The 24,782-nt window shown below is 49.2% G+C and overlaps 1 protein-coding gene across 4 annotated transcripts in view; it reads right to left on the minus strand.

Annotated features, from left to right (window-relative positions):
- Window positions 1-24,676, minus strand: part of ITPR1 (inositol 1,4,5-trisphosphate receptor type 1) — a 159,128-nt gene extending 134,452 nt beyond the window's left edge. For 3 of the 4 annotated variants that reach the window (XM_059479817.1, XM_059479818.1, XM_059479816.1), the window contains exons 1-3: window positions 24,600-24,676; window positions 10,130-10,237; window positions 6,539-6,609 (exon numbers count right to left, since the gene is read on the minus strand). In XM_059479817.1, coding sequence (XP_059335800.1) covers window positions 6,539-6,609; window positions 10,130-10,221 — 163 coding nt within the window. In that variant the 5' untranslated portion in view covers window positions 10,222-10,237; window positions 24,600-24,676. Of the gene's footprint in view, window positions 1-6,538; window positions 6,610-8,856; window positions 8,899-10,129; window positions 10,238-24,599 lie in introns of all 4 variants that reach the window. The other variant, XM_059479815.1, reaches the window with a different exon arrangement.
- Between the last annotated feature and the right edge of the window lie 106 nt (window positions 24,677-24,782).

A 24,782-nucleotide genomic window follows, 5' to 3' on the forward strand; every position in this document is an offset into this window, starting at 1 on the left:
GAAGATTCCTCATCAAGGCAGCAAAATGTATTTCAGATTTAACTACACCCTAATTCAGCAAGACTGAAAGATTTTTTTTTTTACTCAAAATGCTCAATGCTTCAATTTTGAATTAAAAAAATATAGGCACAACAACAGACTGTATTTTTATAGTTTTGCTTTTCCATCAAACAACCTAAAACAACTTATTTTGATTTTACACTTCTTATTTTGATTTTTACTCATTCTGAAAGGGGGTAAGAGGCATCTTTTTTCTTTTTGTGGTGTTTGTCTACAAAACAGAAGTTGGTTTAAGTGGGTATTCACTATTATGCTCCACTTTCTACTTCTGGTATTCAGCACAGGCATTTTAATCTGACTTGGACATCTCAAAATTGGGAAGGAGTTTCTATTGCAAGTGATGGATGTCTCTGCAAGAAGGCTTTGGCCTCAGCACTCGGGCACTCCCCAAAGTTCTGCTTCCTGCACAAAAAACAAATCCTGCTATTTGAACTGCTACTACCAGAGGGGGAAAAGAAGCCATATTTAGAGTCCAATTTAAATATTCCTTAAAGGAACCCAGGCACCTTAATAATGAATGCAGGCAGGCATTTCAGCAGCATGAGAAACTCCATGCTCAGAAGGAAAGGAAGCCCAGATTGGCTGTGCAGCTCAGGTCCATCCCATCCTCTTCACCATCACTCCAGCTCAAACCTCTGCACAACACCCACTCCAACTCAGCTGACAGAGTCAAACAACTCAGGCTGTTTCACATCAAAGTTTAAAAAGCTGATATCATCCCTTTCCCCACAGCAGAGCAGGAAAAGTGTGCGTGGAGAGGATTCAAGGCTGCCCACAGGAGCCTCAGGCTGATCCTGATCCCACAGAAAACTCCTGCTGAACACAGGGGGGGCACTATCTGCTGCTCACACTCCTCCAAAACCAGCAGGCACAGGGACCTGGGTATTTGTTTTAGCTTGTTTTTTACTTTTCAGAAGTGTTTGGGAAATGAACTATGTGACCCTCCAGCTGAAGGAATCCCTAATCTCAGCCCTGATGGCAAAGCACAAACACGCTTGTCCTGGCTAAATAAGGGTAAATCGTGTGTATGTGTGCAACAGGATTGCAGAGCCTCCAGCAGACCTGCATGAATCACAGATTTCCTTCATATTTTTCCTTCATATGGAGTTTCCTTCATTCAGCACAAAGCAGGAGTGGGGAGGCTTCAGATCAGTGATGGCAAAGCTGTGAAGGACAAAACAGAAAACATTTCTGCCAGGGAGAAGCACATTGGCTTCAGCAGGGCTGAGCACAGGGGTAACTAAAGAACATCCATCAAAACTGTGGATGTTGGAAGGAATGGAGGGTGGAGAGGCCCTGGCACAGCTGTGGCTGCCCCTGGATCCCTGGCAGTGCCCAAGGCCAGCTTGGATGGGGCTTGGAGCAGCCTGGGACAGTGGAAGGTGTCCCTGCCATGGCAGGGGTGGCACTGGATGAAGTACAAGGTCCCTTCCAACCCGAGCCATTCCATGATCCACACTAAATCCACTTTTACAGCCATATCATGATAAATTAAAGCTGCCTGGGGAGTTCCTCCCACTGCAGCTCTGAGGCTGAGCCCCAGGGCTGGCCCCCAGCACCTGCAGAGGCAGCAGCAGCCCCAGGAGCACAGCGTGGATCAGCATAAAAGAACAAACAGAATCTGAACCACTCCTCTCCTGCTCCGCCATGAGGGTATTTTAAGTCTAAGATATGGGTTCATTCCTTGAACATCTTGCCAAAAAAAGGGTGTTGCCCAGCAACTACTAAAACAATGTTCTGGAAGGAGGGAGCTGCTGGACAAATTAACCCAGTGAGTGCCCTTTCTGCCAGAGTTTATTGCAGAGCTGCTGGGAGGCTGGCACACAGCTCTGCATCCCAAATAAAGAGCTGCAAGGAATTTCCTGAGAAGCCTGTCAGCCAGACTGTTTTGCTGTAGTAGCAGTGTCTTGCATTAAACAAACACATTTGGCTGGGTGCAGGGCTGTGCTCCAGCACCAATGAACACAAACCTCTGCAAATACAGAGTCCAGCTCACTGAGAGCACAGAGCAGCAGCTCCAGCACCAGTGAACACAAATAAACCCCTGCAAATGCACAGCCCAGGTCATTGAGAGCACAGAGCAGCAGCTCCAGCACCAGTGAACACAAATAAACCCCTGCAAATGCACAGCCCAGGTCATTGAGAGCACAGAGCAGCAGCTCCAGCACCAGTGAACACAAACCCCTGCAAATGCACAGCCCGGCTCACTGAGAGCACAGAGCAGCAGCTCCAGCACCCATGAACACAAATAAACCCCTGCAAATGCACAGTCCAGCTCACTGAGAGCACAGAGCAGCAGCTCCAGCACCCATGAACACAAATAAACCCCTGCAAATGCACAGCCCGGCTCACTGAGAGCACAGAGCAGCAGCTCCACACCAAACCTCCAGCCCTGGGCTCTGCTGCAGCTCCTGCACCAGGGCAGGGCAGAGTTGCACCTGCAGAATAAGGATCTCTGTGTGTGTGTATTTCAGCAGGAATTGCAGCTCCAGCCCAGCTGAGGGTCAGTTCCAGTTCACACTTTGCACATCAATCCATGCACATTCAAAGGAAATTCATTTTTAGCCCCTCTTCAGCTATGGCAATTGGAGCTTAATAAAAACATTCAATGTCTTTTCTGTTTGAAGAAGTGCAGATAACGAAGGGAATGTCACACTCATTCTTTTTTTGGAGACTCACACAAGTAGGATTTCTTCCAGGAATCTCATCTGTACACAGTACACTTACAACAGTTAAGTAAAAAAACCCTTCTTTTGCATATTAACATTATTAAAAAGAAACTCTAATGAATGTATTCTTCAGTCTTCACATTTTGAAAAGCAGTTTTAGAGGACTTTTTAATTGTTTGGAGCTGGAGGTATGAAGGGCCAGAGAAATGCTGCACTTGAAAAAAACCCCAAACACACCCAAGCCACTGCATTTAAAGTGGACACAGAAAGCCAGAATAAAAAAAATCCACTGAAATCTTAGACCATAATTGCCATCCAGCCTCAAACCACTGACCTCAGGTGCTAAATAACTCTGCTTGGGATGGAAAATAGCAAGAAAAAGAATCAGCCTTCACACCTTCCACTGATCAAATGAATACTTTAATGACCTAGAGGCACCACAGCATTTAACAGTGAAATAACTGCAGGTAAACACTCACAGGAACTTGAGTGTGCTGCATTACCTTCCTCTGGAGCTCTTTCCAGCTCCAGCACTGCACTTTTTTCCATCTAATAAGCCTGGAATTCTTTCCTTTTAAACCATCTCCTTTGCACTCCTTTTAAACCATCTCCTTTGCACTCCTTTTAAACCATCTCCTTTGCGCTCCTTTTAAACCATCTCCTTTGCGCTCCTTTTAAACCATCTCCTTTGCGCTCCTTTTAAACCATCTCCTTTGCGCTCCTTTTAAACCATCTCCTTTGCGCTCCTTTTAAACCATCTCCTTTGCACTTTTACTCCGCACTCCAATCCCAAGCATCACCCCCTCTCAGCCTCTCAGCTGCCTCTGCCCCTCACCCTTTCCAGGGCTCTCCCATCTCCAGCTCCATCTTCCAGCCAGCTTTTCCCACCACTCCAGTCAACAAAGGCAGTGCTGGTGTCCCCACGATGTCTCTGCTCCTCCTGTCCCACCACCCTCACACCCAGATTCCCCCTCTGCCGCCAAGCCAGTCCTTCTCCAAGCAGAGATTTCCCAGCTCGCAAACCCCAGTTCAGCTGGGAAGGGGCTGTTTTTAGGAACACACTGCTCAGGCAGGGCTATTTTCACAGCAGCAGCAGGTTAGCGGTGTTTAGTGACAGAACATACTCGCACTGAGCCACGGCTGCCAAATCCCCCTCTGTGCACACACCCCCACTTTGTGCACAGCAGCTCTGCTCCATTTCAAGGGCCTGAAGTGCAAAGAAAATCCCCCACCCTCCAGAGCAGGGCCTTGCTGCTGCCACCAGATCAAATGCAAGGGATTAAATGTAGCCTTGGCAACGTGACTTTTTACAACCTGAAGCACCTGTGGTGAGGGAAAAAGCAGGGTGGATTCATTCTGCCACCGGATCGACAGGCTTGACTTTCACACTGAATTTTCTTGGAGCCATCTAGGCAGATCTTGCTTCTAGAGATCTCTCCTCACGTTGATTAAGCATGAAATTTGTATTTACAAGAGTTTTACAACTGCCCACAGAGGACAGAGCTGCCCTAAGAAGCTCAGAATGACTTCCCAAAAAATGGTACCAAAAAGGAGATCCCCAAGCCTGGCCAGAGGTGCCAGGCTCAGTGCCCCTCCCAGAGGGGACTGACCTGCACCTGGACCCCTTGGAGCACAGGGACACAAAGCAGGTCACAGAACCACAGAAGTGTTTTCCCAATCCTCTGTAAGGGTACAATCCAAGTCACTTCCATCTGATTCATTTTCTTCTTGCTCCAAGAAGATTTCAGAACATTCCTTCACAATCACCAGTGCCTGACCCCACTCCTCAGGCTGCAGCTGCATCATTCCAGCATCATTCCCAGGATGGTCTGGGCTGGAAGGGACCCCAAAACTCACCCCTGCCATGGCAGGGACACACCCTCCCCTACCCCAGGCTGCTCCAAGCCCCACCCAGCTGCATAAAAATGGAGTATTTTCCATTTCTGGTGAGGATGAGGTGATAAACTCCACAATTACTTCTTCTGAACATGTTTATCACAGAAAGCATTTTATCTCAGACTACACTTACAAAGTATGTGTATAAATAAGAGAAAAGCCTGCTAAAATTTTATGACTTTTGTTGCCATTTACCATTAAGCATAAACCTCCCCATGAAAGCTTCACTGAAGTAACTACAAAGGTTGGAAAAGGTTCACACCATTCTCTCTCCCTGTATAAATTATAAGTAATATGAGAACATTTACAATGTCTAACCACAGTGTTTTATGTCAGACAAATGTCTCTCTGTACTTGCAGTTCCTAAACTGTGCAGGCAAGAATTGCCTTTTTCTCATTCTTTCCTCTCTCTCTGTCTCTCCCTCCACCTCCCTCTGCACCCAGCAGTCTCAGTCAAATCTGCTTTTATTCTTCCATACAATTTTAACATCAAGAATGGCTCAGAAGTCAAGGCTCTGCTTCACAAAACAACATTGTTCTTTCTTGGAGAGCTTACCACTGAATGCTGAACATTCCCAGGTTGCCTGTTTAGTGTTTCAATTATCAGCTCTTCAGTTTTCCAGGAAAAAGGGAGAAAAACCAACAAGAACTCACAGATTTCAGCAATATTTTAAAAGGAGAGCTTCATTATATGGGACATCGTGTCATGGCAAAAAACCCCAAAACCACCCAAATAACAGCAGGCAAAACCAGCAGCACAGACTGTACATGGTTATCAAGGGCAATCACCCGCAGTTCTGGCCAGACCTGAACAGAATTATGGTGATTCTGAGATCCTGATAAAGGCAAAGCATAACCAAGGAAACAGATTCATCCAAAGAAACAAGGCACAGGTGCTGCTACACCTAAAACAATAAAATCCTGACCAAAACTGTAGAATATTTGGCAGAGTTATCCTCTGGGTGAAAGATGCCCAAGGGTGAGAAAAAGAATTCGAGATCTTTGCAAACCAAATCCCAGTGAGTGCTTCTCTTCCTGTCTGAGGCCTTTCTTGAACAAGTCAGCCCTTGCCAAACTCAAAAGCAGAGCACTAATTTCTTATCACTGAGCATAAGTTTCCTGGCAGAGTGAAAGCAAAGCCCAAGGTAGCTTATATCAAATTAGGTCAGATAACAATAGCTGTGGCTAACACTTGTTCCTTTTTATTTTCCTCCTCCCTGAGGTTTGATACTGGGTAATTAGAAAGAAGGTGTGATGGAAGGGAGAAAACGAAATGAAATTCCCAGGGATTGTGAACATTCGGAGAGATGTGAAAAGCAAACTAACAAGCTCAACCCCATCCCCTCACACAGCTTTGTTCATTCCTGTTTGGCTGGGACAGAGTTAATTTTCCTTGCAGCAGCTGGTAGAGCTGTATTTTGGATTTGTGCTGGAAGCTGTTGCTAACACAGGGGTGTTTGAGTTGCTGCTGAGCAGATTTCTGCTCCCACCTCCCTGTGAGGGCTGGAGGGCACAGGAGCTGGGGGCACAGCCATGCCCAGGCTGTCCCAGCCCAGCACAGCAGGGCACAGAGCTGGCAGTGCCTGCAGGGGTGACATCTGTCTTGGCCCAACACCTGCCTGCCCATGGGAAATGGGAACCAATTCACCCTTCTGCCTTGCTGCTGGGTGAAGCTGCTCCTTTATCTGAACACTCTTCCTCTCCCCATCCCTGTGGGTGGGGCTGACTCAGGTTAAACCACCACAGTCCCACAGACATTCAACACAATTTTTCCTCATGGGTTGCCATCCATGGAAGAAGATGACACTAAAATGTGCCACAGAAAGCAGAGAGGTCAGAAATTGTTACAGAGCACTGCACAAAACAAAGAATCATTTCTAAGAGAAGGGTAAGGAGCTGTCTGACCAACTTACCTCTGAATTTTTTGGGTGGGTTGTTAAGATCACCTGCTTCTGGCTGTACCACACAGCGATCATCCACAAGGCTGCAAAGAAATGAGCAGTGCAGTGAGATCCCATCCCCTGCAGCCCCCTCCATCCTCGTCACAAAACCAAAGTCTCACTTGCAATATTTCATCCGAGTGGCCACTTCAGCAGAAGACATTCCCCAAATGCCAACTTATGCCAGATCTTTCTAAGAAGCATGCAGCTAATTTTTACTGTTGCCCAGAGCTTTGCTCCTGGTAGGTGGGACAATAAATAAGTCATTGCTCCTGTGTTCTGCATCATCCTTACGTGCCCTGCTCGAGGTGCAGACAGAACAGCCCATATTCTAGGGAGGTGACAGACAGCCTCAGGACAGCTCCTGCCTCTTGGACAGATTTGAGTCACGCTGCAAATGTGTTTGTATGAATAGAGAACGGGAAAATATGACAGCTATGCAAAGTGGACACTGACCCAAGTACTAAGAAATGGCAGGAAGAGTCAGTGCCACAATAAAAATTGGCTCCTGAGAGAAAGGAAGGCACAAATGCACCCTCCTGCTCGCCAGCCAAACACCAGGTGAGCTGAGGGATTGAGCCAACCTCCTCCTGCTCCGCCAGGAAGAGGGGGAGCTGCACAGGCAAACCCAAGAGATTCCAAGAGGGAACGCCAGGACAGAGCTGCTGTCCCTGCACAACCCCCACAGGGTCAGCTGAAATCCCACAGAATAAAGGGAATAGGTGGGAAGCCCCTGTTCCCACTGCTCTGAGCAGCTTTGGATCGAGGCGGAATTGGGCTTTTCCCAAACTGGAGAATTGCACCCGTAACCAAACACTTTGGGGCTTGATTTGATCCTAAATGACTCAATTTGGCCCCTTGTAACCAATCTGTCAAAGAGGCTTTCTACACAAACGTAGAAAGTAAAACTCCAAGGTCAAAGGTTTGAGAGGTCCATTCTCATGCAGAATCAACTGGAGGAAGACTGAGACCTAGAATATGAGAGTTGTTCCTTGCAGAGGCTGCTCACATGCAGGGAGCATCTTGAGACAATTAGAGAAAATAAGGAAGTGCATGAAAATTAAGAGATCAGAGAAACTAAGAGGGCTCAACAGTGCATCTAAGATTTGCATATGCAAACATTCAGAGTGAATTGCTTTTTCCCCATGGATTTTCTCCCTACTCAGTTCTATATATATATTTATATATAGGTGCTCCAACATGAATGGTATTAACATTTGAGCTGCAGCACCTGCTTCTGGTGAACAAAGGGCCAAAAATATCCAGGAAATAGGTTACTCTGATCATCCCATACAGATAACCTCAGTGCAATGCATCCCTCTCATCTGAGATTAAGTCGAAAATAAAGAGGAACTTCCCAAACTAGTAAGAGGAAAATTTTACAGGGTGAGAAACACAAAAGAGGATAGATTGTACACCAGTAATCATCATGATGACAGCACTGAGTCTGGGAAACAGCAAGAGTCAAGTTCTGATTAAGCAACATGTCATAGGAATATTCAATAGGAACACTCTTCAGAGATTTAGGACAGCTTTAGAATGTAGAGTGAGTGGCATCTGCTCCTCAACCTTCAGGAACCACATAAGTCATTACACATGTTATGACATCAGACTGTCAAAACTCCACATGGGCTGGAGGACAATTACACCAAATCTTCCCTTTGCTGCTTTAATTTTCTCCAGGACAAAGACTAAATTAAATATGGGACAAAACTAATTTGATTACAGAGGCTTATTAAGAAGATAATGCATTTCATGTTTCACATTGCAATTAGGATTTCTGGCTTAAATTAGGCTCAGAGATATGTGGCCATTACATAATGCAGTTACCTTAAAACAGCACTAACCAAATCAAAGAGGAGGCCTGAACACAGAGGGGACTTTAGGCTGCCGTGAGAACATCTCATCAAGCCTAGGAGATAAAGCTTGGGGCCTGTCATGTCCACAAGGACCAGCCATGGTGAAAAACATCTGCTCAGCAATGCCCTCAGAAGCCACAGCCACTGCATACTGTTCATGCACGGGATCCACATGGCAGAACAACTTTCTACTTGGCCTGCAGTTATTCACTGCCAAACTCGCTTCAGACTGGGAGGAGAAACAATAGGCAGCTGTAGAGGATAACTCATGCTGCCAGTGTTCAGCAGATAGTATTTGGCCCGTCACACAGCTGATCCAGGGCTGCACAGTGCACGTGGCATATTTGACCAGGACCTGGGAAATTTGTCAAATACATTTGCCAAATACTATTCGACCAACCCTACTTACTACACCCCTTGCTTTTATCATACCTTCTCTCCTTTCTGGCAGCATCCCATATTTTCTTCTCTTTCCTATAATAGATCATGGTGCATCTTCAGTGTCTGCTTCCTTCTCTGCCCCCTTATTTTCCAGAATCCTAATAGCTAGAGGACTAAACCTACAAGTTAGTTTGGAGTCACTCAGGAGAGATTGCAGCCCATCGTTTCCTGCTGAGGCACTTACCAGGATGCTGGCTCTGTACCCTGCTTGGGAGCTCCATTTAGCAGCTGCATCTGGGCTGGAGGCATCAGAACATGTGCTGTGACTGTACCCCCCCTGAGGCCCTTAGGGCTACGGGAAATGAGAGAGAGCAGGTTGTGTGTGTGCCCCTCACTGCTCCTGCCCTCGGGAACAGGGGCCAGAGGTGCTCCTGGAGCTTCTCACCCTGCAAGGGCTCCTGCCCAGGCAGCACCCAGCTCCTGACACTTGCAGAGGTTCCTCCTCAGCAACATCAAACATTCCCTGGCCCTCCTCAGAGCTGTGCTCCAAGCCCATGGCTCCGCTCTGCCAGCTTGTGCTTTTCCCACATGAAAAGCTGTTTTTGTGGTGGATGGAGCAGCATTCCCCTCTCCTGCTGCACAGCACCTGCCCCTGGCCTGGTGCAGGCAGCACAAAGGGGCAGGAGCTGGCACAACACAGCTCCCACAGCTGCTCCAGGGCTCTGGCAAAGCACAAGGGTCAAAACATCTTCTCCTTTGATAGGAGAAAAACAATTTTGTCTGTAGGAGAAACCTCAAATTAAACCTCAATTTTAAGGTCAAACTAGCTGTAGTGGTGAGTTACTGGTATTTAAACCACTTGGCTCCGGGATTTGATTTATTTTTTGTTAGATATATATGTTTTTTACACTGCTTCCATTGCCTGTGCTACGTCCTTTGTGCAATCAGCAGAGTGCACTGGGGTCTGCTCGTCCCTGACTGGGGAAGGGGCAGGGAGGGACAGGACGGGACACACGGACGGACACGGGACAGACAACAACATGAAAATCATTGGGTTGCATTCATTCCCCCCTACCCCTTCACCTGACAAGGTTTTTCCTCCCCACCAAGGATAAACTGCACCACAGCCATGGATACACTCTCCAGCCTCCCAAAATCTACCTTGCCATATTCACTTCAGGCTATTTTTAAATGTAGGGCCAAGTCTATCCATAAAGCTCCCTTGCTTTAGCCAGTATTCCCTGGGATCAGGCTGAAGAGAGCTAGCTGAGCTCTGCTAGTCCTTCTTACAGGGTTTGTAATACAAGGGAACAGCTGTTCTTACCCCAAAGTGCTAATAAATCCATTTGTTGAGCCCTCTGCATAGAGAGAACAAATATCTCCAATATGAAGGAAGCTCGACATCTTGTCAGTCATCTCTGGCTTATTGCCCCTGGAAGAAAGAAGAAAGAAGAAAGCACAACATGAATCAGGCAGAATTCCTTGGTGCAGCTACCAGAGGTTACAGCAACAGGAGCCTTTACCTTTGATTGCTGGTTTGAAAAACCGAGCAAGTTCTCACAGAGCAACTTCAGGTATCAAAGGAAACCCAGCAGGCCAGAGTGCTTGCTTGGAAAAATAAACCAGGAAAAACAAGCAGCTACTGGCATCTCATGGCACGTGGGACTGCCTCACAGGCAGGCATTCATCCCAGAGATACTGGATTTGAGTGCAGCTGCAGCCACCCCTTCCATCCCACCTGCCACAGGGAAAAGGGGAGAGGGAACCGCTGCAGTTTTTGTGTCTAAATATGCAGCCATGTTTGTATCTAAGTCACATTTCTTTGCCAGAATTAAAGGTTTAAGCATCCTTTAAAGGTTCTCCTTAGTGCTGGAATGGGGCTCCTGAGAAATTCCAAATATTGACCCGATTCATGGCAACGTTTTTTGATAAAATTTGGACATGACACCAGCAGCCTCCTGCTTGCACCCACCGGCCCAAAACCAGAATTAGGTGAAGACCCAATCAGCATGCCTGACAATAGATTTTGCACATAAAAAAAGATTACGATCTTTCCAAAGTCAAATGCATTATCAGACAACCAAATCCCCATGAAATCAGTAATTCTTCAATCCTAGGTTTAATATAGATGGCTTAACTGTAACACTGAAGAGACAGACACTGAGTGTTGCCAACTTCAACTGCATTAAGAACTTGATTTTCTCTAAAGCCCCAAGTCCAAACAACACAGGATCCACCTGTCATTTCAATAAATATAGAAAAAATTTGAGCTTCAATCTGTCACAGCAACAAAGAGCCCAACACGAGTCCGGATAACAAACCCAACAGAACAGATTTTCAGAGAGATCTTTCCCAAGCCCATTTAGCGGTTTCCTGGACATCCTCCCAAGCCCTGCTTTTTGATCAGCGAGTTCAAAAGGCCCAGCAGCTCCTGTGCTTGAGGATTCAAAGAGCACCAAGGCTGCTCCAAGCTGCTCCTCCTGGCAGGCTGTGAGCCCTGCAGCCAGCACTGCCCAGGGAGAAAAGCACTGAGGCAGAAAAGCTCCCAACACCTCCTCCCTCTCCCTCCATCACACCCAAAGAGGCTCTCAACGCCATAAGAGCAGAAAAGGGGAGCAGCAGGAAATTCTGCTTATTCTAGGGATAAATATCCCCTTCCCTGGGCATTATCTTGTTTACCAAAAGGAGCAGGTTGGAGCTCAAGAAAGAGAAAAGTCCATGGAGATCCAAAAGGTGACGTCTGCAGCTATGAAAAGGCAATAAACACCTAAAGTTACACTTTTCTTCTGAAAAGCTCCAAGCAGCTCTCCCTCCTCACTCCCAAAAGATCTGTGCTGCTGGGAATAACAATAACAACTTTCATTATTATTATGAAATCAAAGCACAGCATGGACATTCTATCCCTGCAAATCTGTGTCACTGGTACAACGAAACACAAATCCAGGAAAACCAGGAGATAAGAGGCCAGGCTGGTATGCAGGTAAAGGGGTCTCAGCTCCTCTGGAATCAAATCTGGGTGCACACAACACCAAACCCTTTCTTGGCTGCCTGTTAAATGCCAAGTCCTTCAGCCACTGCATGGTACACAGTCTGTTCCCATTCTTTCTGATAAGTGGACAGAAAAACACTGCTACCTGTTTTAAGATATATGCCAAGAAACATACAGAAATATGCAGAGTGACTGAATTAGCAACACTGGAAATACAACTTTGCCCATTTCCTGACTTGGATCTTAAACTACCAACTTCAGACTAGAAAACTTTTCATCACTCAAAATTAGGGTCAGCCCTGAATTAATAGCGCCCAAAGCAAAAGCTGTCTAAGCCAAGAAAAGCCACAGATACTCCCCAATTAACCCGTTTTACATGGCATTAAGGTTTCCTTTCCATGCTGTGGGGGGGATTACCTTTTCCTCACAAGAGGCAGATGTTGACCACAGCTGTTCCCAAGGGAATGTGAAGGTCAAAGTTATTGACTTCCATTAGAGATTTTTTTCTTGGCAAAAAAAAATAAAAAAAAAAAATCTCAGACCACTGCCCAAAACCAGGCTGAGGGATGGACAAGCAAATTCCTGCAGCACTTTCCAGGACACAGCCTCAATTTTCTCACATTTTCTTCACCGAGGAAGACCCCACCATACCATGAAATTATAACTCTGATATATCATGATAGTTCAAACCTCCCAAAAATGCTCTTCTGCAAATTACTGACAATTCCACTAATAAAATGTTTATCCGCTTTACCCAGAACCAGGAAAACCGTAACAGAGTTCTGGATGTCAAGAAGGTGGGGTTAAGCCTGGCAGCAGTTCAGTGAATTGAGCAGCTGGGCTCTTTCCAGACCATCCCTAGAATTCCTGGATGAGCCTGCAGAGCTGGGTTTGGGGTGCAGCCTGGAACCCCAGCCTTGCTGCTCCCACCCAGGAGAGCTGTGCTGGAGTTTGGCTTCACCAAGGGCTGATCTGGCTCCAATAACCTTCTTTCCCAAGCTCAGGCAGATTAATCACCATGCAAGTCCTCACTGCCCCTTCTCCTGGATTTCTGAATGCTGTTCTAACACCCGTCAGTGTGATGCCATCCCCAACACACCAGGAGATGCTCCAGGGAGCCAGGTCCCACTGGGGTGAGCCTCTTCTAAAACTGATTTATCCTCAAGCTTTCTCATAGCCCTGGCTGCCTCCATTCTCTAATAGCCAAAAGCATCCCTGACACCCGTCCCTGCCAATGCTCAGCTTGGCCAGGGCTCAGGACCACGCTGCACTGGCAGATGGAGAAGGGGCTCAGCGACCCCCCAGGCCTCCCCACACAGGAGGGAACAGAGTCACTGCTGCACTAATTCAGCTCCAAAGCTTTTCACACTCTCCTCACAAGGGACTGACAAAACCACTCCAGTTACTGGCACCAAACACTAAATAATCAGCCACCTCAAATGGAGGCTTTTCCTACCTCTGACAACTGGGAATTGTGAAACAAAAACTGGAAAGTTTTTAAGAGCAAAGTTCCCAGGTACTCAGTTTGAAAGCCTTTTTCTAAGAGATGCTGTCAACAACAGCTGGCCACACTAATCCTCCCAAAACCAGACCTCTGGGGGGTCATCTTTGATTATTTTCTTCAGCAGGACAAGGCAGAAGCGGAGGCAGTAAAAACCTGTCAGCCTTGGCACATTTATCCAAGTGCACAGCACAGGGAGACCACAGGGACTGAGGAGAGCAGGTTTGCTCCTGGACACGTCACTCAGAGCATCCATGTGTGTCCCTGGCTGTGAGGGGACACTGCCATCCCCACGTCACTCACAGCATCCATGTGTGTCCCTGGCTGTGAGGGGACACTGCCATCCCCACATCAGAGCATCCATGTGTGTGTCCCTGGCTGTGAGGGGACACTGCCCTCCCCACATCAGAGCATCCATGTGTGTGTCCCTGGCTGTGAGGGGACACTGCCATCCCCACGTCACTCAGAGCATCCATGTGTGTCCCCTGGCTGTGAGGGGACACTGCCATCCCCACGTCACTCAGAGCATCCATGTGTGTCCCCTGGCTGTGAGGGGACACTGCCATCCCCACGTCACTCAGAGCATCCATGTGTGTCCCCTGGCTGTGAGGGGACACTGCCATCCCCACGTCACTCACAGCATCCATGTGTGTGTCCCCTGGCTGTGAGGGGACACTGCCCTCCCCAAGGCACTGACCACAGACAGGGTGACCACCAGAACCCCCTGGAAGGGCAGGACAGGGGATTTTCACAGCCTCCCAGTACCTGGCTCTCGTGGGTACAGCACAGTCATGCTGCTGCAAAGGCAATTGTGCTCCATGGACAAATACAACCATTACCCCACTATTTATTTATTTTAGATATGCCACTGCCAAGAGCAACTGATTTACACTAGATGAGGGGACGGCCCTAAGAGAACATTTGCAGTTATTCTGTGCATAATCCCAGCTTTAATGGCTCTTTCATAGCCCTGCAAGAGGGGATTCCTGCAGGAAATTCATCCTGTTCCAGCTGAAACACAGCAGTGTTACCCAGGGAGCACTGTCCTCCTCCTCCTCCCCTTAAACACTGCAGGAAAACAAGATTCCCTCTAGGTAAACTCACTCTAAAAAAATCAAAGATGAAGCACTGATAAGCATGGCATTATCTAGCAAAAACGAAGTCAGGTTTCTCCAAGCAGCTTAACTCAGGTGGCAGCAACGTCAACAGCAGCAACCCAAGCTGTAAAAATAATGTTCTTTTCTCACCAAGCTGAAGGTTCACATTTTAAGAAATAGAAGGACTTGCCAGGATACAAAAGAAAGATGAACTAAAAGTGGACTGTACATTGAGAAGTTAACTCTAACTGCCCACAGACATCAAAAAATTCCTGAGCTATGAACACATTCTACAGTATTTTTTTTTAAGTCCTGAAAGATGAATCTTTATAATTCTGTTGGTGACCGTTTCCTCGTGTGTATATCAAAGTCAGTGGCTCCGTATGTTTTATATACAGTTTATCTGCACAGGAAAACAAAAATCAATTTCTGTTGAAGAAACTGACTAAAATAAATAAACAAATCTGCTCAATTTCATGTGAATTTCAAGAAAACGACCGACAAGTTTTTCTGCCAGCTCTGCTCTGTGGGGCTGAATCCATACATGCATTAGCTAATTTCAGGCAGGGAATTAAAGCCAGGAAAACCTGCTATTCAGCCCAGGATTTTCAGGATCTCCCCCCTGCTCTGGTGAGCACAAATCTGCAGCACACCACCACGAGTGTGATCATCCTACTGAACAGACAGTGACACAGCTCCGGGGTTCAGTTCTGATTATTTCTTACTACGGATTATCTTGTGCGTATCTTCAACCCAAGCTGCTTTTCCTACAGTGAAAATAACTGAACAGAAGCAGTTCTGAAAGGCAGAGGAAGGGTTTGTACAAGCCTTGGCCACGGTTTGTCCCCAAAGCCAAGGAGAAACTCTGCAGATCCAGAACAGTTCCCACCAGCTCCCAGTCCCTGTTGCATTTTAGGGCACAAGCAGAGCATATGCTCAAGGCTGAATATGGCCTTGAATAAGCCAGGATAAGCCTAATACAGTCCCTGAAATGCAATCCCTTTTCTCATGAAAACACATTTCATACGGGCAGTTCAAGCAGGATTACCAGTGACAACACCACGGCATCAAACCGAGCGCTCAATATCAAACACCTCCGTGAGACAGCTGCCTTTGGAAACTGCTCAGAACGGGAAATGCAGCTGCTTTGTAAACATTTCACACTAATTTCTCCCATCACTCATCTCCCTCCCGATGCTAAGTCAGAAAAAAGAGGTTCCAAGAGCTGGGAGTTTGCTTTCCTTGAAGAGCCGAGTCAAGGCCCCGTTTGAAGTCTCTCCTCGCAGGGACTGTTTGTGACAACATCCCTGCCCTGCCATTCCTCATCCCAGCATTTGTGAAAAGCTTTTTCAAAGAAATCAAAGCTACTTCCCCGATTTCATGTCTCACACGGCTGCTTTGTGTGGGATTTTAATTCTTTACCCCGCGACTGCAAATCCTGTTTGTAAAATAAACGAGCCCAAATGTGTCTCATTGCAAACTGCTAGATTCCCAGCTACTGGGATACAAATTACTGTGTCTTTCTAAGATGCTGTAATGATGTTTGTTTAGATTAAGGAAAAAGCTCCTTGCTGTGCCCTGCAGTCCCAGGATGAACCCAGCTCTCTCCTGGCAGATTTGCACTGTGGTTTAGTGCTCAATTCAATAAACATTGGCAATTTTATAAGTACTGGTACCAAAACTGGAGCAGCACTTTATCAAAGTCTTTTTCACTATCTGGGTTGTTTAAGAATAGAATCTCCAACTGTACTTAAGTGTTTCAAGTTCATTACTGCCGACAGGAAATTCCAGAGGGAAAGTTTAATTCTGTTTCAGTTTTTGACAGAAGCAAGACCAGAGTTTAAGGGCAGAGAGACAACAAAGAAGCAAACACAAAGAACTGCTTAACGGCATAAGCAGAATCAGCCAGAAATTAAGAGATCTGAGAACCCCCAAGACCAGGTAAGTCTGCGTTTGAATTAAAAGGAATCGGGTCATTAATATTGGTAAATCAGGCCAAGCAAATTAACGCTTTTTAAATGCAACCAAACACTGTATTATCCTGAAAATCCAATGCTTACATAATCTGGTAAATCCAAATTTTACAAGATTACTTGGCTGAAAATTTGATCCTATAGACTAACCAAGACTTCATCTGTTTTTCTGGATAACACCCACAGCGCATTCTGTATTTTCACAGACACAGCTAACTTGAAAATCTGAACTCAAACCTGATGTTCTCATTCAGTAAATAAAAGGAAGGTTTCCTCCCTGAGGATGCTAGGAAAGATTCCTAAGAATCCCATTAGAACAGCCAAGGAAGGGAGGAAGTGCTTTATTTAAAAGCTCAGCCAGTGAATAATCACTGTGCTGGGGCTGAGGACAGAGCTCTGTCATCTGCAAAGCTTCTGACTTTGCAAATCTGAAAGGAGCTCTTTGCACTCGCCAGGGAAGGGAAAATGAAGGGATTTTGGGATCTCTCACACCTGCAGTGGGACCCAGCTCAGGGACAGCGCTGGGAGGGCTCGGCACTACTGGTTTTATGCACACAGAGCTCCATTTCAGAGACTGCACCTTAAAAAACCCTGTCAGTGCAGTGCATTTATCTACCACAGGATCTTGTCCTCCCTTCAGCTGCAGCCTTTCATGTCCAGGAGGCTGCTCTGCCACCCATGGGCGGCTGATGAGCCGTTAGATTAAGGGGGGGAAATGCTCTTTCTCAGACCAAATCTTTTTCCTCCTGACACTCAAAATGCAGCAGATTTTTTTTCTCCAATTTCCAGGCTGATCAGGCAAGATGGAGGCTGGGGAAGGGGGAAGGAGGGAGCAGCACAGCACTGTGACTTTCTCAAGGACATGCAGCAGGTCAGACTCGGGGCCCAGATCTGAATCCAGGTCTCCCAAATCCCCATGCACCAGCCCACACTCCCCTCTGCTCCCAGGGGAGCCATCAGACTCACTGCTCATCTCATCAAGCACACACTTCCCCTTCCTCTAAAAATAAGTAGGAAGAGCAGTGTAAATTCACACAGCAAGATGAGGGCCGAGTTAATTACATTCTACTCGTACTATTTGCCACTCCACAGATAAATAGATTTATCGTATCAGTGACAAAGTTATTCCAAAGTTACTATTTCATAGGTGCAACTGCAGTTTAAGAAAACAGATAAAGCAACTCATTTTGGTAACTTTAACCTCAATAAAACCTCAGTACAGGAAAGCAAATGTGCACAATGTTCTTTTCTCCTCAGAAAGGGCGCCTGCTTTTTTTTTTTTTAATTATTTGCCCAGTGCAACCAGACAAGCTAGTTACAGAAAATTCAAGTCAAAAGCATGGAAGTCACACTCTGACAGCAATCCCTTACACAGCAGCCACTGACTGAGGTAAGAAACATGACTGACAGGTCCTATTGACAGGCAGCTGGAAAAAGAAACTCTATTAGAGACACACTGTCAGGAGAAAAATATCACTTCTTTGTTCCAAACTAAGTTCAACCTGACAGCATCTTCTCAATCCCATTAAAAGGAAGGAGCACTTGCTGAAGCTGATCCTTCCTGAAGCCCATCCTGGCAGGCTGCAGCCCTGCTGGGAGGAGGCAGCCTGCACGTCAGCCTCTGGACGAGGCCCCGATGAGCACACAATGTTTTCCAGCATATTTCTATCAGGAGAGAGCTGGAACACGCCAAAAGGACCAGGACAACCAATGTCATGGGCAAAGAGAGCAAGCTTGGTTTATTGCACCAGCTGGAGCTTAGCCAAGGAACAAAGATGGCCAGGGAAGAAGAGGGTACAGAACAGCCCCAATGTCACCTGCACGGCCAGGTACCTGCTGAGGGCTCACCACAGCAGGGGCTGGTTCCTGCACCCCACATCACCCCTCAGCAAACCCAACACTCCCTGAGCTCAGCAGTTTGCTCACCTGTCCCAAGAGCAGCGTCCATGCCCTGTGTCCCCAGTGCCTGACCCCTTCCCCAGCATGTCCCCAGTGCCTGACCCCTTCCCCAGCACGTCCCCCTGCCCTGGCCCCTTCCCCAGCCTGTCCCCCTGCCCTGGCCCCTCTCTCCAGCTCCCCACCTGGGTGGGGGCTCCCTCTCCTCCATGGCGGGCGCGCTGTCGGTCTCCAGGGCTGGGCTTGGCAGGGCGTCCCCCGGCACAGCTGGGTCCCCTCGGGCAGAGGGCAGAGCAGCCAAGGCCCGTGTCCCTGTGGGCAGCCCCCGATCCTGCAGGCTCCGAGGGCAGCGCTGTCCCCAAGGCAGGAGCTTCCCGTGCGCCGCTCTCCGCTCGTCCCTCCCGGACACCTCGGCTGGCTCCCGGCTCTCTGGATAAAACCTCAGCCCCGGGACAACCAGCCCAAGAGGAGGAGCCACTGCCAGCACATGACGAGCACGTGTGGAGAGCCACTGGTGGCCAGGGGACCTACTTTGAGCCCCAAAGCCCCGGTGGGTCGGGCTGCGTTACAGATGAAGGCTCCAGTTCCCAGGCTGCCCTGTACCTGTTGGCCTCCCAACTGTAATTTTCCAGAAGGCAAAGGTTCAAAATGCTGAGCCACCCACGAGCATCAGCATCTGAATCTACTGAACACTTAAGAGAGGAGCAGCCAAGGACTGCAGAGTTATTTTAATCAGAAGTTCTCAATTAACCCTTGGGATGAGGCACCACCAGCCAGCTGAGGTCGGTGGCTGCATCTGTGGCCATGTGTTTCTCCTTGCAGCGGGATGCAGATGGGACAGAGCTGGACTGCAAACAAAGCTTTCTTCTTCACAGCTTCTTGGCAGATTTCTGAATTTCTGAAGAAGCAGACAGGATGGGCCAAGGCACAAAGAAATGTTTATACAAGTTTCATGCAAAACTGCTACTAAACAATTGCATCAAATAAAAAACAAAGTGCAGCCTTTGGGCAGCAGCCATTTTTTGGCCTACTATGATCAGAAATTTCTTTCATGTGCATGCTCAGAGATTATCACCCTCTGACCACAGAAGACCATGCACCAGAGGAGGAGAGGATGAACTGCCTGTGTCCATTTTGACACTGGGTGCAACCAACAGAGCCTCTTCCCTCAGAGCTCAGCACCACATTACGCCAAAAGCAGAGGCATTACCCAACATCCCCACCAGAAACATCTGGCATTTCCATCTCTCAGAGCTATCCCCTCTCCTGTGATCACCTCTGCAGCCAAATGAACACAGAGTCACAGACTGGTTTGGCTTGAAAGGACCTGACAGATCATCTCATTCCACTCCCTTCCACTAGAGCAGCTCCAAACCCTGTCCAGCCCGGCCTTGGACACCTCCAGGGAAGATCACCAGTGAGATATGAACACTCAGCTTCCTGCAGCACTGCTCATGTTGGTGTTCTGGAACGTGAGGCTGCAGTTACATGGCCACAAGCCACAAATCTGAAACCAAGGAACACAGACTTCCATGGACGTTTCCAACCCATTTTCTCTCCAGAGGGTTAACTTGCTCAGATATCAACTGACATTTTATTCTCCATAAAACGCTGCTAGGAAGTTCTGATCCAAGTTTTGACAAGCTTAACCAAAACCACAAGCATGAAAATGAAACTCCTCTGAGTTCAGAATCCACAGCCGAATGTTGCAGCTTTCCTTGCTTGAATTCCTATAGTTTCCATTTCATCTTTTTCACAGAACACAATCCCAGAATGGTTTGGGTTGGAAGGAACCTTGAAGACCATCTCATTGCATCCCCTGCCTTGGGCAGGGGCACCTTCCACTACCCCACATTCCTCCAAGCTCTGTCCAGCCTGGCCTTGGACACTCCAGGGATGAAGCAGACACGGCTTTTCTCAGCAAATTTGGTCCCATAAACCACAATTGCCCTGAAGACCTGGAAATGCACATTCTCAGCAGGTACAGCACAGGCAAGAGCCACACAGGAGCCTCTGGATGCCTCTGCCCATCTAACAAGTACTTGCAGCACCCTGGAAAGAGGGATCTGCCTCCATCCCAGCCACTGCCCGCTCATGCCAAGAAACAGAACGAGGCAATAATTGCTGTAGTCCCTTCACAGTGTCCGTGGGGAGCAGAAATTAGACAGGAATATCGAGCCAGATCAAAGCCGTGCAGTTCTGGCATCCTGCCTCCTGCAGCAGCCTCCAGGAGAGGCTGGGCTGCACAGGGATCACTTGGAACAGCCATGGACACTGCCAGCATCCAGCCCTGCAGCACAAGTCACTCTCTACTGCTCTCCCAGCCTGTAAAGCAGCACCAGTCCCCACCCAGCACAGGCCACTGGATGAAACTGGGCAGCTTTTAACAGCCCTTGTGCTTTATCCCACATAAACAGCACAAAAAAAGGCTCCAGGCCACCCAAGCACCTTCAGTTTCTGTTGCTATCTTAACAGAATAAACTAATTTGGGACGTACAGTAATGCAGATCTTTAGGAACCAGGATTTACACCACAGTCCCCTTGTGAAGAGATGTTACATTTACATAACCTTCTAGCAGCACATGATTTTCTGCCTCTAAACCCTTTGGTCTCCCTAAGCTGCTTTGCTGAGGTTGCCTTCCCTCACACTCACCCACGGGCGAGCCAGCAGCTCGTCTAACAGCTACTACAGAGCCACTACCCTCATCCCACCTCCCACGGGAGCCTCACATTCCTCCTGGCTTTAAGACAATCCTACAACTACAACTAGCTTGTATTTATGGGGTAATAATGTCTCAAAGACTCCCAAGCTGACACATCAGATATTCCAAAGCAGAGTGCTGAGCACTGAGCAGCCAGCACAGCCACCACACCAGGCAGCACCACAGGACCGTGGAAGCTGGGAAAGACCTCCAGATGCTGAACTGACAGCACTGTGCCCACCCAGCCGTGCCAGGAACAGCCACATCTGCTCATTGAGCACCTGCAGGGATGGGGACACCCTGCTTCCCTGGGCAGCCCATTTCAGTGCTTTCACTCATTCAAGTGAAGTTCTTTTTCCTAATATTTACCCTGAGCCTGCCCAGCCCAGCCTGAGCTGTTCCGTCTCCTCCTGTCCCTGTTCCCTGGAGCAGGGCCTGACCCCTCAGCTGCCCCTCCTGGCAGGAGCTGTGCAGAGCCACAATTTCCCCCCGAGATCCTTTTCTCCAGGCTGAGCCCCTTCCCAGCTGCTCCTGACCCTTCCCCAGCTCCATTCCCATCTCTGGACACCCTCCAGCCCCTCAATGCTTTTCTAGCACCGAGGGTCCCAGAGCTGCCCCTTGGCACTGCCCTGCCCCTGATGCCACCCCAGCACTGGGGCAGCTCAGGTGGCACTGCTCTCTTGCCTGATGGGGCACAAACGAGCCCGGGTGGCCAAGAGCAGCTCCACCTGCTCCAAGAGCTCCTCAGAACAAGCAGCACCTGCTCCAACTCAAGGGCAGGTACCAGACAAGGGCTCAGAGTACCTGGGATCTGCTTTAATCCTGCCTGACAGCACTGAACAAGGAGTTCCACCTCAATGTTGTCCATTTCAGCAATTTACCAGGAGAGACCCGCTCATCTGACAAGGAGCAGCCAAAAGGAGCTTCTGCCTCCAGAACAGACTTCTGGACCACCCCAATTTGACCAGCCCCTGGGGCTGTTCCCTTTTCTCTGGCACACACACAGTATGGAGGAGCTGGATCCCCAAAATTCACCCCAAACCTGCCACCCCTGCAGTTCTCACGCTTGCCACACTGTCAGGGACATTCAGGGCTGTCCTCAGCAGAGGAGTCACTACAAAGTCAGAGCAAGAGCTCAGACCACACAACAGCAGCACATCGTGGTTTGCAGCTCTCCCTCACTTGCGAGCTGCCAGGATTTGAGATTATTTCTCCACTTTAACTCAATTTGTGCATTTTCTAGGCTACAAACAGGTTTGTTGAGGGAAATGAGAGGGTTGATGGTGCTGTGGATAAGATCATGTTACAGAACCACCGAGGCTGGAAAAGACTCCCAGGATCATCGAGCCCAAGCTGTGCCCAATCCTCCCCTCATCCCCAGCCCAGAGCACCGAGTGCCACATCCAAGCATTGCTTGGACACCTCCAGGGATGGGGATTCCACAACCTCCCTGGGCAGCCCCTACCAATGCCTGACAGCCCTTTCAGTGAAGAATTCCTCCCAAAATTACACTTCTCATTAATAACCAGAGGTCACAACTGCCCCTTACACCCCCTCCACCCTGCTCATCAGTCCCAGGACAGCTCCATTCACCCAAACCTGCAGCTCCACCAACCACCATCAGAAATAAACCAAATGCTCTCCCTCCTGCGCTCCTCATCAAGGCCTCCTCCACCCTCCAACGATGGTGTTCAGGATTAGCACATCTCATAAAAACCATTTCCCTGAGCTAAGCTCCACCCCATGATTGCAAAGGCAAACCAAAGTTACTCTTTTTTGTTTACTTCCTAATTTATGAAACCTGGTAAGAGGAAACTATTTCCAAGGCTTAATCAACACTGCAAAACAAGCAGATGGGAGAAAAAACCCTCATCTAAGCAAACACTTTAATCTTGGGGAAATAAGGTATTTTAACAAGAAAAACCCCTGTTATTGACAAACAACAGGCAGCTTAAAGAAAACATTAGAAATAATCAGCTCAGCATCAGCTTGTTTTGAAACACGCTGCAACTGTGGTTTTGTTTTCACAGTGATTCCTTCTTTTGGTTTGGGCACCCTGAGCACTACCAGCTCAGCCTGCTGGGTCCCACAGCGGTCAATTCCCACGTTTGTTTCACCACGTGTCCTGTGAACCCTGCACTTCTGGCCCGATGGATGCCACAGCTTTCTGCACTCCCTGAGCAGCCGCTGCTGGGCAGCCAGAGCTCTGCTCCAGCCTGCAATGCTCTTACTGCTCCAGACACTGAAACCAGCACAGCCACCACGCACTCGGACCAGGGGAATGCTTGCTGTGGGAGGAAATTGGTGTAAATTAAGGCACAGAAAAGAAATCCAGTGCCTGGTAGCCCATTAAGGTGGCCACAGAGGAAGCACTGAGGGGAAGGAAGGGATATTGGCCTCACATGGCATCGCAGCTGAGCCCTGCAAGGAAAACAGCTCCACCTCGGGCCTCTGGCCTGGGCTCAGAGTCAGCCAGCCCTCCGGCTAACCCGTCTGCAGTCCTGGGATACCGGGCTGATCCCGAGCCCAGCAAAACAGCCGCAAAGCAAACAGCTACACACACTCTGACAAATAAAACACATGCACAGGTACCGAGCCTCGCTAAGAAATAAAACCAGCGGCTCCCACACACGCTACTCCCCGCACGACTGGCAGCCACTAAATCTTCATCAGGCTGAGATCTGGATTGTATTAGCCACGTTCTCCCTTCCTGATTTGTGAGCAGCAGGACCGCAGGCCGATCCATCTGCGGCTGAGCAGGCACGGCCCCGCTGCACGGCAATAAATCCAACTCCAGCCTTTCACCTGTTGGAGTCTGCTCAGCCAAACTCCGGCGGCCAGAGCGAACCCACCTGGGGCCGGGAGGGGAAGGGCCGGGGCAGCCCCGGCTGGTCCCGCTGCACGGAGCGCGTTCCCTGCGGAAAAACCGGCACCAAAAGGGGCACGGGGAGCCCGTGCCCCCCGAGCAGCCCCCCAGAACCCGCAGGACTCACTCGGGCGCTGGGCACGGAGCCCTGGAGCCGCTCGGGACTGTGGCACATCCCACGTACACGCATGGGGAATGCACATGTGCCCCCACCCCTTCCCCCGCCGAAGTCCAGTTATTGTAGTCCAGGAAACAGCCAAATATTTGGCCTGTCAGGCCAGTCAGCGGGACCCTCCGAAACATCCACCCACAGCTGCCCGCTTTTTGACCATTTAAGAGGAAGATCGCCCATGGCCAAGTCCCCATCGGCGCTCACAAGTGTTTACATAACGCCAAACATCGCTCGCAGCCGAGCCCCGAGCGCGGGGGCAAAAACACGAGGAAAGTTGGAACGGAGGCGCAGTCCCGCTGCCGGGCCCGCGGTGCTCCCGGGGCCGGGACCCCGCTCCGGGACCGCCGGGACGGCGCAGGGGGCTCTGCCCGGTCCCGCGAGGGCTGCGGCGGCCGGGCATCCCCGCCGAGCACGGGAACGCATCCCTGCACAGCAGCGGGCTGCACACCCGGCTATCCCCGCCTAGCAACGGGCTGCATCCCCGGGTGTCCCCACCCAGCACCGAGCTGCATCCCGCGGGCTGCGGGACGGAGCTGCCCCGACGGCCGCTCACCGCCTCCCTCCCCGCCCAGCCGTACCCGCTCTCTCCCGGCCGTACCTGGCTGCGGAGGCGGCGGGGCGGGCTATGGACGGCTCGGCAGCTCCATACCGGCGGCGCTCCCGGTCCCGCTCCCGGAGGCTGCGCCCGCCGCCGCCTTAGCTGCGCGTCCACATGGTCACTGCGCTCCGCGCCCGCCGCCGTGCCTTAAATAACCGGCGGGGCATGCTGGGTAACCGAGTC

Source organism: Ammospiza nelsoni, chromosome 11 (genome assembly GCF_027579445.1).
Source record: "Ammospiza nelsoni isolate bAmmNel1 chromosome 11, bAmmNel1.pri, whole genome shotgun sequence".
Classification (NCBI taxonomy): Eukaryota; Metazoa; Chordata; class Aves; order Passeriformes; family Passerellidae; genus Ammospiza; species Ammospiza nelsoni.